Source organism: Lepisosteus oculatus, chromosome 7 (assembly GCF_040954835.1).
Source record: "Lepisosteus oculatus isolate fLepOcu1 chromosome 7, fLepOcu1.hap2, whole genome shotgun sequence".
NCBI lineage: Eukaryota > Metazoa > Chordata > Actinopteri > Semionotiformes > Lepisosteidae > Lepisosteus > Lepisosteus oculatus.
In genome coordinates, this window is record NC_090702.1 from 38,503,324 (window position 1) to 38,521,307 (window position 17,984).

Genomic DNA, 17,984 nt, shown 5'->3' on the forward strand with positions numbered 1-17,984 from the left:
CATAATATTAATTACTTACACTTATTGGCACTCCACTCAAAGTACTTTACCCATAATGGGGACTCCCCTCCACCACCACCAATGTGCAGCATTCACCTGGATGATGCGATGACAGCCATAGTGCGCCAGAACGCTCACCACACATCAGCTACCAGTGTATGGGATAACAGAGGGATGAAACCAGTTCAAAGATGAAGTTTATGAGGAGGCCATGATTGGTAAAGGCCAATGGCAAATTTGGTCAACATGCCAGGGTAACATCCCTATTCATTTCGAGAAATAGCCTGGAATTTTTAATGACCACAGAGAGTCAGGACTTCAGTTTTACATCTCGTTCAAAGGATGGTGCCTTCCTTTTTAAAGTATAGTGCCCTTGTTACTATACTGGGACATTAGGACCCACACAGAGTGAGTGCCCCCTTCTGGCCCGTCTTTTACCTCTTCCAGCAGCATCTTAGTTTTTCCAAGGAGGTCTCCTATTCAGGTACTGACCAGGTCAGGTTCACACCTGCATATCTTCAGTGGGTTACCAGTTGTACAGGGTGATATGGCTGCTGGCAGAAATCTTAGAATCTAACCTTCCCCTCAAAATACTGTTATAAACTCCATGAAGACTTCAGTGAATACTAGGAGATGATTTCCTGTATATTATAAGTGACAATATTGTTTTATATATTAGGTGAACATCTATTTTATGTAACATAATGACTTTGGAGGCCTGTGGAGTAACACTGACTAGATGAATCAGTGAACATTTGAGTTAGTATGAGACATTTTTGTAAGAAGCAAAACAGTTGTGAAGAAATTTAGCTGAAATGTGAAAATATTATTTGATAGAAAATACAGTTCTATCTATGGAGTTTAACTTATTTTTCTTTTTTTATTATTTTTCCATCACTATAATAAAAAGTTTAAAGTATATCAAGTGCATTCACTAAATAAAAAATCAGAAGCTTTCATCTTGATTTCTTTTAAATTGGTGACTTAAATATATATTTATTCTATTCTTTTATATAAACAATTATGTTTTTTTATCATTTAGTTGGCTTTACTATAAGTTTATTATCCTCCCAAATATAAAAAAGAAAGACATTAAAATCAATCTTTAGCTATTGTGAAATTGAACTTGTTTCCAATTGTGAAATCAGAAAACGTACACATTGGGGTTGTTACATAAAAATGCCTTGCAGGTGGAATTGTCAGTGTGCTTTTTTCTCTCAGATGCACACAATTTCAAACTGTTCAATGTAAAATAAATAAACTCAACAAGCAGGGCAAGCTGGTTATTTGTGGCCAAATGACTATGACCTTTAAAGAAGGATAAGCCATCTGCTCAGTGTTAAACCAGAACATTGTTTCTCACAAAGGTAGAGAAAATATCTGATTCTAAAGGAAATACAAAGGAAATGTATTCAACCAGGGGAACAAAAAGGAAAAACTTCAGTAGAAGAAGACTTCTTTAACCCATCCTTAAAAACTTTTTTTTCTCTGCAAGCTACCAATTTGAGTTAGTTCACTGAGTCACCACATAATAGCAGGTTTAACTGAGCAGGCACAGGAAAACTCACTCCTTACTTCTTATTTAACAGGTACTGCACTTGGAGGTTGCAAAGATGAAGGTAAAATATAGATTTTTCTCTTGATTTACGTTATTGGTATGTTATATAATTACATTATTACTATGTCATATAAGTGTATTGTGTGATTTACCTTGTTAGTGTCCAGATACCAGTTTCATTTTAATTAAAATTATACTGTACTGTATGTATGTATATTCTTGTAATATTTGCATTGCTCGTTTAGTTTAAGTACACATCAGCCTTTTTGACATTTCCAACAATGTACTGTAGGGAGGCATTTCAGAATACAAACAAATCTGTTCCCTGTTACCTTTTTTTCTGTTATTTTTGATTGCTTACTTAATCAGCTTAAGAACCATACTTCATGTTAAGAATGAATAAATACCTTGTATGGAAAGTTATGATGACAACAACATTTGGGTTGTTTGCATCATATGTCCTCTAATGTGAGAAAGTACATTTGAATGTATTTCAATAGATAATTGCAATTAATTTAAAAAATAACTTTTTAAAACTTAACAATCCACAGAGAATGTGTATCCTGCTCTCTTATATAGTAGTGATAAAATATTCATGTTTTACTTTTTTAATACTTTTTTAATGCTGTCATTACTCAGTGGAGCTGGATTGAGTTTTATGCATAGTAGATTGGGCAAGACAATTACCTGCGACCTTCTAGTCACCCACAGGACCTATATATAGTACCTATAACATCAAGGACTCAGTGAATCTGAACCTCAAAAATTATTGAAACCAACCCCGATTGTGGAGCATCCCTTAACCCACTTCTCCAGGACTAACACAAGTTCTATGTTTGGAAAGGATTGCAAAACCAAGAACCAGAACTGCTGATTTCATTGACACAGTCTATAATGATGGCACTTCAGAGGATTAACATCACTCATGTACCATAAATGGGCAGCAAAGCTGTGTACAAGTTAGTACTGTTTCCTCACAGGTCCTGGACAGGTACGGCTTCTGTGTGGAGTTTGCATGCTCTCCTTGTGAATGTTTGGGTTTTTGCCAGGTGCTTTGGTTTCCTCTAATATTCCAAAAGCATGAAAGCTCAGTTAATTGGAGGTTGGAGATCACTGTTCTAGAGGGTGCGACTGTGTGTACTGAAAACAAGGCCCTTTATTTTAAAGAACAAGTAGAGGTTTAAGTCTATGCAGAAAAGCTCAATGAAATAGGAAAAAACACAACCTTCTGGCTGTAGAACCTTCTTCAGGCATTTTACTTTTCAGCAAGGAATTAACTTCTACTAGTTTCTGCAGATTGAACACTGATGCAGACCCCCCTTTTAAAATTATATGCTCTAACACTGGTATGCCATGAACTGCGGTATTGTGGTGTCTTAGCAGTCTTCCTGATTGTGCTTTAGAGAAACAATTGACTGTTTGTCATTGCTGAGTTTCCTGAAGCTGCGTTTAGATGTCTCAAAAGAAAATAAACTTATGCCTTTTGAGAGGCATTAAATGTTGAGATGCATTAAAAAGTTTCAAAGTCTTAAATACATAATTAAATATTTGATTGTGATGTTTGTTTTTGTAAGTGGCTTCATTGTTTTCCAAAATGGTTTGTTTTCTTTTTAAGTGGCATTTTGCTCTTCATTCTTGTATTTTTTTTTGCTTTTTGTGTATGGTTGTGCTAAATTCATTCAGTCTGAATTGAATGCATTGTGGAAAACACTACTCCAATAAGCCATTCATTAAACATAATTGTGTTTTATTTTGATAATCCTGATACATACTTTGCTTCAAAAGAAAGCTTGAGAAGAGGTAGCTAAGATGCATGAGATTGTAATATTACTGTGATTCTAGAAAACATTTATGGTGTGGTAAATAAAATAAATTAAATTATAACATTAATAACTTGCTGTATGGGATGTATGCACTGGCGTAAGCAAAGCAAACGTGTAATCATGAAGTTGTAGGGGTATATTCTGGTCTATTATGTCTTAGTGTAAAAGGGCCAGAGGCACAAAACCAGTTATGGAAAGTGACATCACCTGCCTTGAAACACAGACAGTGTGCAATCCTCCCACAACAGAAGATGCAGTCTTTTGATTTATTGGAGCCTAGGGAGTGTTGCCTATGAGCAATCATTATCAAATCCCAGCAGGGGTAGAGCAGAGATACGCCTGTCACGTGCCCTTAAAGGTGTTCCTATATACAGTAGATTGGACTGGAAATAGGCAGAAGTTACACTGAAAATGAAAGTCAATTACATATATAATACCATTGCCTCTTGTAAGGGCCTTAACTCTTATCCCAAGCACCTTTATAAATGAACAGTCTAAATTAAAAAGTGGAAGTGTGAGAAATCCTACATTATCAGTATGTTAAATGCTTATGTTGAATAAACAGTCATTTCATTAGAAAGAAAGACAATGGCAGAGTAACCATTGATATATATTTTTATAATGTTTTGAAAGTCACATGGTTGTATTAAGTATTAAGATATACAGTATTTTAGTTACATATTGAATGAGTAAACAATCTACAGGCCAGAAAATGTATGGAGTGATACAATTATTTCTTTTTAACATACAGTTTGTTCTTACCTAACTAGATTGTTGTATAAACATCCTGGCTGCCTTTGAAAACCTACCGCTTTGTAAGGAATTCAGTCCAAAGTAAACATACATTGAGGGAAATTATGTCCTTATCATTAAACTCAAATGTGCCACATATTTTAAAGAAAAATGATTATAAAAAAGATATGTTGTGAACATTGGACATATCCCAAGTATTCATTTTCATAAGGAGGTTTTGTTTCCCAAAACAGATTGAGTTAAGTACACAAGAAAAGCCTGTTTTCATATTCTGCAAATGTGCATGGAAACAACTAAATTACAATGTGTACAGCGAATGAAAGGGTTTAGTTTGCTGCACTTGAAAAGACATTTAAATAGGGTATATGGTATTTTTACCCAATTAGATACTATTTCTAGTTACAAAATCAGGTAAAACTCCTTACAAATTACAGTAATTCTATTTAATTACATATATCACAGATATTGATGCAGGTGTCATTATTTAGGGGTTAGTGATCACAATATCAAATATTAAAAACCTTTTTTCATTACCTGCTTTGCATGAGGTTGCTGTTTGGGGGCTTCTGTCCCATTTTAACTTCATTATAGTGGCTGGACAATGTCAGTTCACTGGTTTTTGACACCTGTAGATGGCACAGGTGGTCCTAGCAGCTCCCACAAATGTTCAAGGAAGCTCAATTTAAAGTCAGGCATCTATGCTACATACTATAGATATCTCATCTAGCAAGAAAGACTTTGTTGCTTGAGCGGCATGAAGAAGTTCTTTGTACTACTGGAGTATTGTCGAATCAAATCTGAACCACAGTAAGTGCAGCAGGTGAGATCCCAGGACTCAGGTTGCATGAGTTCTGTAGCAGCATTATGCTTGGACGTCCCCATTGATTAATCTGCATCTCTTCACCATGTCCTGCTGGCATTCATCCATGCAAAACCTTGACTCTGGAGGACGTGGCTCCATTGCTTGTGTGTCCAGCCTGAAGTAACTTAATCCAGACTCTGTCACAGCAATGGCACAATGATGTTATTTTCATGAAAAGAGGTCATATTTGTTCCTTTTCTGTATTTTTGTTTTATTTTCACCAAGCCTTGACATTCAACAGGTTAAATCATCTCATGACCTGTGCCAAATTAACTCCCTTGTTAATAAGGTGATTTAATCAATATAGAAAATCAATATGCTCTATTTTTGTAAAAATACACATGCTTAGAGTCATAAGTTTGTATTGATGCTCAGTATATTTTACTATTTATATGCGTAATGGCTTCTTTCTATTTTGTCTTCTTAGTTAACTTCCACTAGATGTAAACAAAGAACTCCTGACAAAGGAACATACTTTTTTGGGAAACACTAAGCAGCAGCTCTAATTCCAATTGTTATTAAGAACTCTCCAGATTTAAAGAATTCCTTGTGATGTTTAAGTATTTATCTTTCAAGGTTTGTTTGCTAAATGTGTACTGTATATACAGTACAACTACACCATATACAGTACTACATGGGATTTGGTGCTTTTGTGGATATCATTGTACAAATGAAAACATTTCTTTCTCCTACTGTACCTCCTCCCTTCCCCCAGTTCTAAGATGAGCCCTGTAGTTATTTCATTGTAGTCACCGAGTCGAAGTGGGCTGCCCTAGGGACCTTATACATTTTAAACAACAACAAAAAGCTTTTGTAAATGTGCAAGAACAACATTGAGGCTTTTCTGTAATACAGTAGGTCCTTGTTTTGACAAGAAGTCAGCTGTGTTTGTGAAACTTTGAGGTTCATAATTAAGCCAAAAATTATTGGAATAAGTGATAATTTAGTTTGCTTCTGGGTTGACTACTATAAGGAAGTAGAGATGTTCCCAAGAATATTTTTCACATTAGCTGTGAAAATTAGAATTCACTAATTTCATTTTTTCTTTCTTGAATCAACATCAGATTCTGTAGTACTGTACAGTATCTGTATTCAAAGCATGTCAGTAGATCTTGATTGTTTTCAATATTAGCATATTGAACACAGTAATATAACACCCGTATTTTACAGGTAGCAGTGAGTCTACCTAACACTCCTGAGCATTTCAATACATTATATAAAACTGAGAAGACATTTACTAAATCATGACATGGAGTAAGATGAGTGCCAAATGACTCAGTATGACAAGCATTTAGAAATCATACATTACTCTTGGCTGGGAGGATGATGTTTGAGGTTAGATTGGTTGCTTGCTTGTCCAGAGTGATCCCAAATGTTCCAAGACTGAAACATTTCTGTGCAAATCTTCTCGGAACAAAACTTGACTTACCCCACAAATAGCCCCTTACTTGGTTGAGAAAAAAACAACTTATTTTAGATTAATATTATTTTCCTTGGGACAGCACTGGGTCCTGGGTTCAGTTTGTGTGGTACTATCTCTGCAGTTTGTAGGTTTTCCTTGTGTTAATATGGGGTTCCTTTAGGTACTCTGGTTTCCTTCCATTGTCCAAAGACATACTGGGAGGTTAACTGGCTTCTGGAAAAATTGGCTTTGGTGTCAGTGTGCTTGTGTTACTGTCTGTGTTTGCCCTGCTGTTGTCCTGTCCAGGATGTCTTTTCCCATACACCTATTGCTTGCTGGGATAGGCTTCAGCTGTATTGGATAAAGTGGTTAAAATGTATGAATGGATTATTTTACTCTTTGTTCTAGTTGCTTGAATAGCTGATCCTCTTTTAATAGCTGTAAGATGAAAAAATACAACATGCAATAAAAATGGATTGCATTTGCTTAGCACTTTTCAACCCAAGTGCTTTACATATACTGTATAGTACAGGACACCTACCTTATCTTCTATTGAAGTGCAGCACCCATCCTGAATGGTTGCACCAGCAAGTCCTACACACAGATCAGGTGGAGAAGTGAGATCTGGCACAAATTTAATGCAGGAGGACACTAAAAACATAAAATGATTTATGCAAGCTCAAAGTGAATTGTTTTAAATTCATCCAGGACACCAGGGTTAACATCCTTGTTCTTACTAATAGTACTGCAGATGTTAGTAAGGTTAGTGTTAGTAGCCAGAAGTTATGTTATGTCTCATTCCAAGGATAGCACCCCCTACAGCACTGGGATCTGTATTAAGGTAACCTAATACAACACCTAATACAATAGGGTAACTGCTTTGTCTAATTAATATCAGTGGAATAGATGTTGGTATAGTAACAGTTGGTAAAAAACCTAAAATGTAAATATAAATTAGAAGCACTGAGCTTGGAGAAGTAACCTGCAAAAGACTTAAGTGTTAACAAATTATTTTTATTTTTTAGATGGGACATTAAATAGGTAAGCAGAAATGTATGATATACAATATAGCTAGATTTCTAGAGTTTAAATTTAGGAATGTTCAATTTAAATAGTGAAATGCAGTAATGTGATCTCGTTTAGAATATTGTGTGCCATTTTGGCAACCATTTTGCCAAGCAATATTGCTTTCTCAGTGGAGATAAGTGTGACTTTTCCAGGAATGTTGTATGCTGAAACAGAATCGTGCTCTTTTTGGATGAAGATGGCTATGAGGGGACTTGGTTCAAATGTTTATAATCCACATTGGCACTGACAAAGTAAATTCAATGGTTTTCTTCAAAATCAACACAAACCATAAAACACAAGTGCGAATTATGGAAGAACATTTAGAAACACTTTCTTACACAAAGGGTTGTGGGAGTTTGGAACCAGTTATCCTGTCGTGCTGGTGATGGTGATACACTGGTTTCTTTCAGGAGATGGCTGTACCCTTGGATGAATTAACTACTACTACTACCTAAACAAGCTAGACAGCCTCCTCTGGTTTGTAAACTTTCTTATGTGTTCATAATCTTAAACAATGGGATTAAGATCCCACCAGATGAACTGGATCGCAAGATGCAATTGGTCTTATTGGGGGTTACCTCCTGACAGTAGAAATTGTTAGCCATAGTCTGAAATGGAGAATCTAATTTGCACAAAATGAGTCAGTTTCAGTGTGCCCTCCTTAGTTCCTTAGCATTCTAACACATGCAATTTAATATTTATTTAGAAATATATGTAAATGTTGCTGCTGACAGAAGATATGCAAGTTCATAACAGGAGTTACTGAATGTTTATCCTCATTTGGGAATTAGTGACATAGAATGGAATTTAGTCCAGTACAGAGTCAAATGAAATAAGAAGATACAAGAATATTAGTAGTGGCCAGTTTTGAATGCTCTGTGCAGGTACATTTGGAGGAGATTGTGAGATTATCTAAATTAGCTGTTGCTGGATTGGAATATAAATTGATGCAAGTTGCCAGAATTCTGGCCCAAGGCAATTTCAATTGACTAAAGTGTGTCAGTCTATAGCATTAATAACCTTATACTCTGTGTCACAGATGGTAAAATCAAACTAAATCTGTTGATGTCTATAACTCTCAATGCCAGCAGTGGAAGCATATATTTCCTGTGTCTAAGGAGTCAAATGAATTATAGAACAAAAGATGTAGGAGTAACATTTGATGATCTCAAGCCTAAAGGAAGACACAAGTGACTCATATCCCTTAGGAAAAATAAAATTACAACAGTCTAAAATTGGACTGTATAAAGGTGATAAATTTGTATTTTCGAATGAAGTATTGAACTCACTAACCTTACTTGACAGTGTCAGAGCAAATTATTTCTCAGTTAAGAGTGAAACAGTGTTTAAATGGTAGGCATTTAACATTTACAATCCAGGAGCAGACAGAAGGTAAGGGCATTGAAATTAAAGTGATTACAGTATTTAGTTTTGATATGTAATGACTACAAAATATTTTTACTTTTATATCTGCAGTTATCATATAAATATTTTTTTTCTAAATTATTACATTTAAAGTCACTGAAGAACTGTATTGTTTTCAGTACGTTTTAATATTGTTCTTTACAGTAGATCAACACAAGCTATTCATGAAACGTGTGTATCAGGGATGAGAAACTTCAGTCTTTGTGGTCCTCTCATCTTAGTCACTTGTTTATAACTAATTGTTTCTTATTTTTCTTTGAATATGAAGTCAACTCAACTGTTTTCTAAGACTCTAACAGCTGGCAACTGAAATGTGTGTGTAAAACTTACAGGACTCTTGTTCTCAAGGTCAGCACAGAAGTTAGCTTATTTTTACAATGAAGAGTAACAGATTGTGGTTTAAAGGCATTTTAAAGGTATTTTCTTTCATTTTGAAATTGATACATTTAACATTTATTTTAAATGTAGCGTTTGCAAAGTTTAAAATTGAATAGAATACATTTATGTTACTTTAATGTTGAGTAAGATAAGATAGAATAAATATATGCAATACAAATCAATGCACCTAAACTAGATTACACTGACATTTGCTGAGTATATGCTAGACATCCTAAAGGTCAACCAGAGTTGTTTTCCTTGTAATTGTGCTGCTTATTATACTTTCTATATATAGAATTAATGTAATGCCCCACACTGCAGTAGATTCTGATTTTTCTTTTATACTTATATTTTGTCAGGACTTGAGAACTATAATTTTGTTTGTTGTGCAGTAAAATAATAGTACATGTTATGCTGCTTTCTCAGTTTAGAGAAACAGTTGGTATAATATTACTCACTATTCAACAAGCAAGGCATAAAAATCTTTTATGATAATAATCTGCTTGGTGTTTCTAAAGATACGTCACTTGCCAACAATTGTACCTTCTGTTTTCTGAGATATGTATCAAATTAAAAGCTCAAGTTAATGTAGCATAAGGGTACTGTTTTAAACTACAGTATGTACTGTATCAATCCCCGGCTCTGAATATCTCAGTGGATGTAACAAAGTCATTTAAAAGGAGCCCACCAGTCTGTCCAAGGCAACTCTGGTTCTGCTGTTTCTCAATTTAAAACCACTGAAGCAAACAATCTTTGTAATAAAAAACACATGTTAAAACAGTCATTTTTGATCATTGTTTAAGGCAATATTGTGGAGTAGTGGTCAGTGCTGCTGTCTCAATATACTGTATAGGAGGGTTTCTGCTTGTCAGAACCAATAGTAATGTATTTAAAGAGGGCAGCATTGTTTTCGAAAAAGAATTGTGTCTCAGCTCATACTGTTCATATGTTACAACATGGAAGGGTATCACAATAGTATTGTGTGTTAGGTTTTTTATTATAATGGTTGTTTAATGTGACCTCAGCAGCCCAGTAGAGATGAAATACTGTATGATCTCTTACATTTGAGACAACGAGGAAAACTTTTGAGAATAAAACATCCTTTAGCTTAAAGTGTCTTTTCAGTTAATAAAGTCAAACCGTAATATGGGATAATGGCATAGATTAACTCATTGAGCAACATTATGGAACATAGAAGAAATAATTTGTCCTTTTAATTTAAAATTGATGGTCCAAGCAATCTATTTTAAGATGGTATAGCTGGTGCCTCTGGTATCATCAATTGTGGTATGTTTGGTTAAAGAAAAACTTTGATAAAGAATCAGTGACATACTGTAATGGGCATCTACGGTTTGGTTTAATCTCTCATTGTCTGTTTGACTTCAATATATAATATAAATTTCAAAGCCCTTTTCAGCCTTGGAATGGCTTGTATGTAAAACATTACTCGACATTTTTGTATTGGCAAGGTTATTTTCTGCTTCACAAAAGCCATTCTTTTCAAAATACACATTTCGGCGAGGGTTACAAAACACCATATTTGTGTTAGGCTTTGTGGTTAAACACCAAACTTTAATTTTGAAAGTTAACTTATATAAAACTTAACATGAGGTCATACTTTGAATAACCAAATAATTTAAAGTATTTAAAAATGAAAAATGAATTAAATAAAGAAAACAATCAAGAGGGTGTTATCATATAATGTATTGATGCTGCCCCAAAATGGCAAGATAAATTAATTTACTGAGGAAATTTGTAAGAATCTTATTTCTCAAATCTAGCTTGTTGTTACTGTAGTTGATGCTGCAGTGCATAAATATCATATTAAAAGCAGAGGCATGGTGTATGATAAGATACTACATGGAATCAACATGCCTCATGAATATTGAGGCGCAATGCACACATGCTTCTGGTAAACTCTTGTAATACTAATTAATCTGGATGACACTAAAAATGTAATAATAGGCTTTGTCATTATCAAAGGATAACACACATGCTGACATGCAGTCAATGGGATAATACTGTACATCCGACAGAATATCTGTCTCTCTGCATAATTTTAATCACGCTCTGTAGTGGTTTTTCATAGGCTTTTATTTTTTTTAAATCCCTCCTCTCAGGAAACTTTCCATTCTGTATAAAACATTTTGGGAGACTTGTGTTTCACTTTTTGCAGACTGAAGCAAAACATAGTCTTCTAATAACCAAGCAACTGTTCTCTCTTGAAACTTTGGAGCTGCATGGAACCAATGGGTAAAAAAAAATCATTATTTTTAATCTATCTGGCATATTATGCTTGATTACTATATGATTATAATATTTTTTTCTGATTAGTTATTAGACTATCACGATTTGTTATAAATTCTAGGTTAGTACCTAGCATTCTTAAGCATTTTAGCAAGTTTTTAAGCATTTTTGAAATCTTTGTAATTTTCAGCTATTTAATTTTTTAACTCTTTTGTTTTTTTTTTCTTCGAAATTGCATATCTACTGTATTTAATGCCGGTAATGTGTATTTTAATTAATCAATTTGGATTTTTTTCATCAGACACTCATTATATTAAATGCATAAAACATTAATTTGAAAAATCTGAGATTTCTGAGGTAATATAAAAATATACAATACTGCATTAGTGTATACTGCAAGAATAGTCAGCATACTGTACATACTGTACCTCACTCCAACACAACCACAAAGAACTACATACTGTACATTTAACTAGTATATGATTGAAAAATAATAAAACTTAGATTAATATGGATATAAGGAAGCTGGACACACACATTATACTTCACTTAGCTAAAATCTGACTTTAATCAATCTAAAAAAGAATAAGACATGATAGTACTATTTAGCTTAGGAACTTTTTTTGCTAACCTGTTTACTGAATCCATGACTTGCTATGAAATAGAGTTATTAGTCTCTAATAGCAGATTAAATCCTGATTTGTAGTAGTGCTACCATTGCTCAGGACTCTATTAAGGAATTGCTGCTCACATAGTCTTGCAGGTACTGTACTATCATCTACATTGAAATCTTTCTTTGTTTCTTTCTTTTATAGCAATTTGTAATTTCGATCCAACAATGTAAAAAAGTATTTAAACAGTTGTGATATTGTATGATATGGTTATGATATAGTTTGTTTATCTTTATAAGCAGTCTGACTCACCTAGTTTCAATTTGTAGCATAGTTTTAAAGGTTAGGATATCTGAATGAATGCATTAATCACCCAAGGATGATACTGTAGCAAAAGACTGTATTGCTACTACTTTCCATCACTTCTAATACTGCTGCTGCTTCTACCATAAATTGTTATCATTACCATTGCATTTTTTCAACTTATAAACAGTAGCACCTAGATCCTTATTAATCCACATGATTATAGTACATGATTACAGAACTTTAGTATAATCATTATAATGGGATCTGTTTTAAATATTTTGCCCCATTTGAGAAAAGAGGGAAACTGGTCTAGTGTACAGTATGTGCTATTCCCTGTTGGAGTCTGTTGGAGGAAATGGATGAAGCATACCTAAAATCTAACAGAAAATGTAACAAGATAGCGTCCCATGGGTGTCCAGTTTTATTTAACCTATCACAGGAGCCTGGTTGCCAATGGGTAGGGCTAATAAATGCAGAGAATAGCTAGGAAGAATGTTATCATAAGGTGATGATGTGTAGAAAGAGAATTTAGAATGAGTTATGTTTTAAGAGTTACTCTGGAATTTCATAGTATAAAATATATGCAAAAACAATTAAAATAGTAGGTTAGTAATTTAGAAAGAAAGAAAAAACAAAGTTTCAGCTGTGGAGCCTTTTTCAGGTGTGAGAGTACTAAAGAGGGGGCACATACTGTACTTCTTGCTTTCTGACCTCGATTAATTTTCAATATTTTCACCCTTAATCCTCCGTCACATACATTAAATTACTTACTCTCATCATCCTACACTCAAAGAAAAGAACAAAACTATACAGATCTTTGAGGGAAACAAGTATTTTTTTGTATCTTCATCTTTTTTGTTTGAATGTATTAAAGGATTTACTGTATGATGAGAATGGATGAAAATCTTTTGTAACACCCCCACCTTGTGGTAGACTTAGTTTTTGCTCTGAAATCAGTTATTCTCCTCCCAGGCCACATGTGTATTTAAAAACAGAAGCAATAAACCCCCTTCAAAAGTGTTCATTATGTACATATTTCCCTTTCGATAAACCTCTACTTTATAACTGTTTGCTTTTACCATTATTCTGTGCTGTTTTCCACATGTAGCAACAATTACTGATGGGATGTATCCATAAGTGTAGCTAGATTTTACCTCAGTTAATTATGAAGGGCTCATGTCTGACTAACAAGAAACGTTTTACCTCTAATGAAAGGGATACCAGAATTACATTAAATTAACAGGCAAAAGCGAGAATATCTGTGAGCTATTGTTATGTGGTATCACTGCACACGCTCCAAATAAACAGGTTGTCGTGTGTTCTAATTTTGGTAAGATATTTGTGTCCTTTGGAAGGCATGGCTATCATTTGAACTATGTGGGCAGAATGAATTCTGAGCTCTGGTTTAGAAGTTGGTCAGATCTCTGGGTGTGAACTGCTGCACAGTCTGTAACCTCTTCACCCTTCGGGTATAGGCTGCTTTTTTTCAGAGGTTTTAATGGTTTTACCATACAAATTTGGACCGATCCATAGACTGATGCGGCACATATTTAAAAAAGAATGAAATGAATGTCAACAAGTTAGTTTGAGAAAGAAGACAGACACAGATCTAGAAAGATGCTGTAAATCATAAATTATTGTTTTTACAAAGTACTTGATATATCAAAGTAGAATTATGGAGAATTCCAGAGGTAATCAGAAAAACATCTACAATACCAAAATAATAACCAGACATATTTTTTATATCAAAGTAATTCATTATTAATACTGGGTAATTAATGCTGTTTTTGTTTGTTTTTTTAGGCTGAATGAAACCGGTCTGCAGTGAGATATAAACAGCATGATGACAAACGTGACATCCCATGCCACTTTCCAGCATACTGCACCTTTTTCTTATATTTTGACCTGCCTGTGGGCATTGATTCTTATTAGCTCTTCATTTGCACTGAAACCTGCCAAGCTTCCCTTGATTGGAAGAAAGCCCTTTATTGCTGCCTGGAATGCACCTTTTGACCTTTGTACAACAAAGTATAACATAAGTGTCAATCTAGAAATGTTCCACATCAGTGGAAGCCCAAGAGCTTCAAGAAGGGGTCAGAATGTGACTATATTTTATGCAAACAGACTGGGACATTACCCCTTCTACACAGAAGAGGGACTGCCAGTGAATGGTGGCCTCCCACAGAACTGCAGTTTGGAAACGCACTTGCAGAAAGCTGATAAAGACATCAAGTTTTATATTCCCTCTGAAAATTTCAGTGGACTGGCAATAATTGACTGGGAATACTGGAGGCCACAGTGGTTGCGAAACTGGCAGAAGAAGGACATATACAGGAGGAAATCCAGGGATCTTATTTCTAAGGGGTATATAAATGTTACCTCTCAACAAATCGAATATTTAGCCCAAGCAAGGTTTGAGAGAAGTGCCATGGCTTTCATGAAGAGAACAATTCAACTAGGCATTCAAACTAGGCCCCATGGACTCTGGGGCTACTACCTCTACCCAGACTGCCACAATTACAATCTTCTTGATAATAACTACACTGGGTCCTGTCCTGTCCTCGAGAGCTTGAGGAACGACGAGCTCTTCTGGCTATGGAACAGCAGCACAGCTCTATTTCCTTCCATAGCTATTAAGAAATCCCATGCAGACAGTGTCAGCAACTTGTATTTCGCACAGTTTCGAGTCCTTGAATCTCTAAGAATTGCTTCAATGACATCTATGGACTATGACTTGCCTACATTCGTTTATACTCGACTTGGGTACCGGGATGAAGCATTGTCATTTCTTTCTACGGTAATTTCTAAGCAAAAAAACAACAGTAGGAGTATAACAAATAATAACAAACTTGATTAGTCTAATATGCTCATAACTACAGTATATGATAAAAAAGTAGATTTAGAAAGTGTATTGCTGGAAATTGACTAGTGAGTCAAAGCTGTTACAAAGAAACAATGAATGCCACTCTTTCGTCGAGGGCTCATTCAGACAATACAGATTTGATAGTAAACAGCATTGTACTCACACTTCTTGAGTGGAATTTGTAAACTATATAAAAGTCATTAAAGAGTGCATCTGGGAAAACACAGAAACTGACATGTAAGTAATAATACGAGACAGTAATGATACAGTTATACTATAGTATTTGCCTTTGGATAGCCTAAGACTTATAGACTGAAAGCAGTCTATACTTCACTGTAAAATAGATTCTAGGATTAAATTGGAAACTAGAAAACTGAATTCTATTGTAAAAAGAAATTAAATTTGATTACCTGGCAGCAATCATTTTCAGTTTGGCAGAAAGATACAATCACTCCACAAAGAATATTTAGTGTAATATATAAAGTAATTTATTTTGATTTCTGCTGACTTTTTCAGAAGAAACTGTGTCCCTTCAATAAGGCCTTCAACTACTGAACTGACATTTTTGTTGCAAGAAATAATTTTATTTCTTTCTGTCATAGTTTGTGTTTAGATACAGCATTCTAGCAGAAAGAATAACAGACTACTTAAGTCTGTCAGTACGAATGTTTGCAGATTCTCCTGGCTTAACAAGTGAGCTCATCTACTAATTTAGTGTTTCCAATTGCAGGGTGTCTGATGATGTAATCCATTGCCCTCTAAAATAAGTAAACATAAAATCCATTTTTATCTAAAATACATAAACAAAACGTCAGAGGTAAATATATGATAGACAAATGTGTAAGTTTGTCAGACAAGTTTGCACACATATAGTACTGTATACAGTATATGCAGCTATTTGCTTTCTTTCCTTTTGCTGAAGTGTTGCAATGTGAGTTGACTTTCTTAGGTGGGTAGTCCTGTGACAGGACATATGGCCTTTGCAGAGTTTTATACATTATTTTATATTTAGAAACAATTCTTGGGTATTTTAACTTCTAGTTTATTTTATTGGCAATGTATTTAGCACAAATCCTCTCTTTTAAAGGTGCTACATAAAATAAAAATAGTTATTATTATTAAAAGTGAAAGCAGTCTGAACGTTTTTAATATGTACCCGCCATCTTGTGGTGAGATGTGTACACTACAATTCAATGTAACCATTTGAATTGTTTATGCAAGGCAAAAAACATAATACTATTTATCACATAAATAATAATTAAAAAATCCTAATTTTGATTATGCGATACACATATGAGTACATAAGACTAAATAGTGAAAAGAGTATAATATAAAAAATATGGATAGGAACATAAGGCAAAACTACTTAACCCTTAATTTCCCACTAAATATTCGTAAATGCATTTTCCTATTTTGTGATATTATTCTTTGTGATTTGAATTCCCATTTACAATTATGACCTGGAGAATATCCATTTAGACAGCAAGATTCTCAAGAATATCGCAACAACATTGCATGTGGGATTTGAACATAGATACAGTACTCTCGTCCAGAGTCCAGATCCCTAGCCACTTCTCCCTAGTGTGTCACCAATAATATTTACTTTATTAATTATAAATCATCTGTTATTCAAGTGTTTGTTTCTTTTTAGAAAGACCTTATCCACACCATTGGAGAGAGTGCTGCCTTGGGAGCTGCTGGATTTGTTATCTGGGGAGATGTAAATCTAACATCCTCAAGGGTAAGTCCAAGGTCTTTATTTTTTTTGCAAGATACTGTACATTTAACAGCATATATATCAAGATCAGGGGAAACATGGTAGTACAGTGGTTAGCATTGCTTCCTCACAGTGCTTTTGCATGGAATTGATATTTTCTCCAAGTGTGTGTAGGGTTTTCCCCAGGTCCTTCAACAGTCCAAACACATACTGGCTAGTTAATTGAGACATCTGGGAAAACTGACCCTGGTGTGAGTGTATGTGTGCGTCCCATCCAGGGTGTACCCTCCCTTGTGCCCAGTGATTGCTGGGATAGGCTCCAGCTCCCTTGCAACCCAGAATTGGACAAAGCAGTAAAAAAAGGGATGGATGGATATCATGATTAGACAAAAAGTGGGATTTATCTGAAATACAAGCTTTTTTCTTCAAAGTTTGTTTCTTAAAAAAAAGAATCCTCTTCATATACAAATGCTTATATTTTTGTTTAACAGCACAAATAGATAGATACTTTATTGATCCCGTGAGGGAAATTGCAGTGCAACAGCAGCTTAACACAGACAACACAGCCACAGTGTAACAAATTATATAATAATAGTACAATACATACAATACAAGAGTTACTCACAGTCCGGACACACAAAGAACAGACTAGAACAGAACAGTACACAGAAAAATCGTATCACACATCTGAATATAAATATAGATGTTAATATAGACATAGATATAAATATAGATGTAAATGTATTGCACAGGTCCCTGGCATATATTGCACAAAAAACAGTTGTAAACGGGAAAAGAAAAAGAAAGAGAACAGATGTAGCAGTAGATGTGTAGATGCGTTCAGTCCAGAAACAGGTCACTGTCAATGTTGCCTCTGCCCAGACGCAAGGTGGATGTGTTGTACAGTCTTATGGCAGAAGGCAAGAATGACCTCCTGTAGCACTCTCTGTCGCACCGTGGATGAATCAGTC

The 17,984-nt window shown here is 34.7% G+C and overlaps 1 protein-coding gene across 4 annotated transcripts in view; it reads left to right on the forward strand.

The window, feature by feature from the left end:
* Positions 1-17,984, forward strand: part of hyal4 (hyaluronidase 4) — a 21,120-nt gene continuing 3,136 nt past the window's right edge. Inside the window, exons 1-3 of one of the 4 annotated variants that reach the window (XM_069192487.1) lie at positions 1-1,619; positions 14,237-15,230; positions 16,948-17,037. In XM_069192487.1, coding sequence (XP_069048588.1) covers positions 14,274-15,230; positions 16,948-17,037 — 1,047 coding nt within the window. In that variant the 5' untranslated portion in view covers positions 1-1,619; positions 14,237-14,273. Of the gene's footprint in view, positions 1,620-11,028; positions 11,523-13,658; positions 14,125-14,236; positions 15,231-16,947; positions 17,038-17,984 lie in introns of those variants that run through there. The other 3 variants (XM_069192485.1, XM_069192486.1, XM_069192488.1) reach the window with 3 other exon arrangements.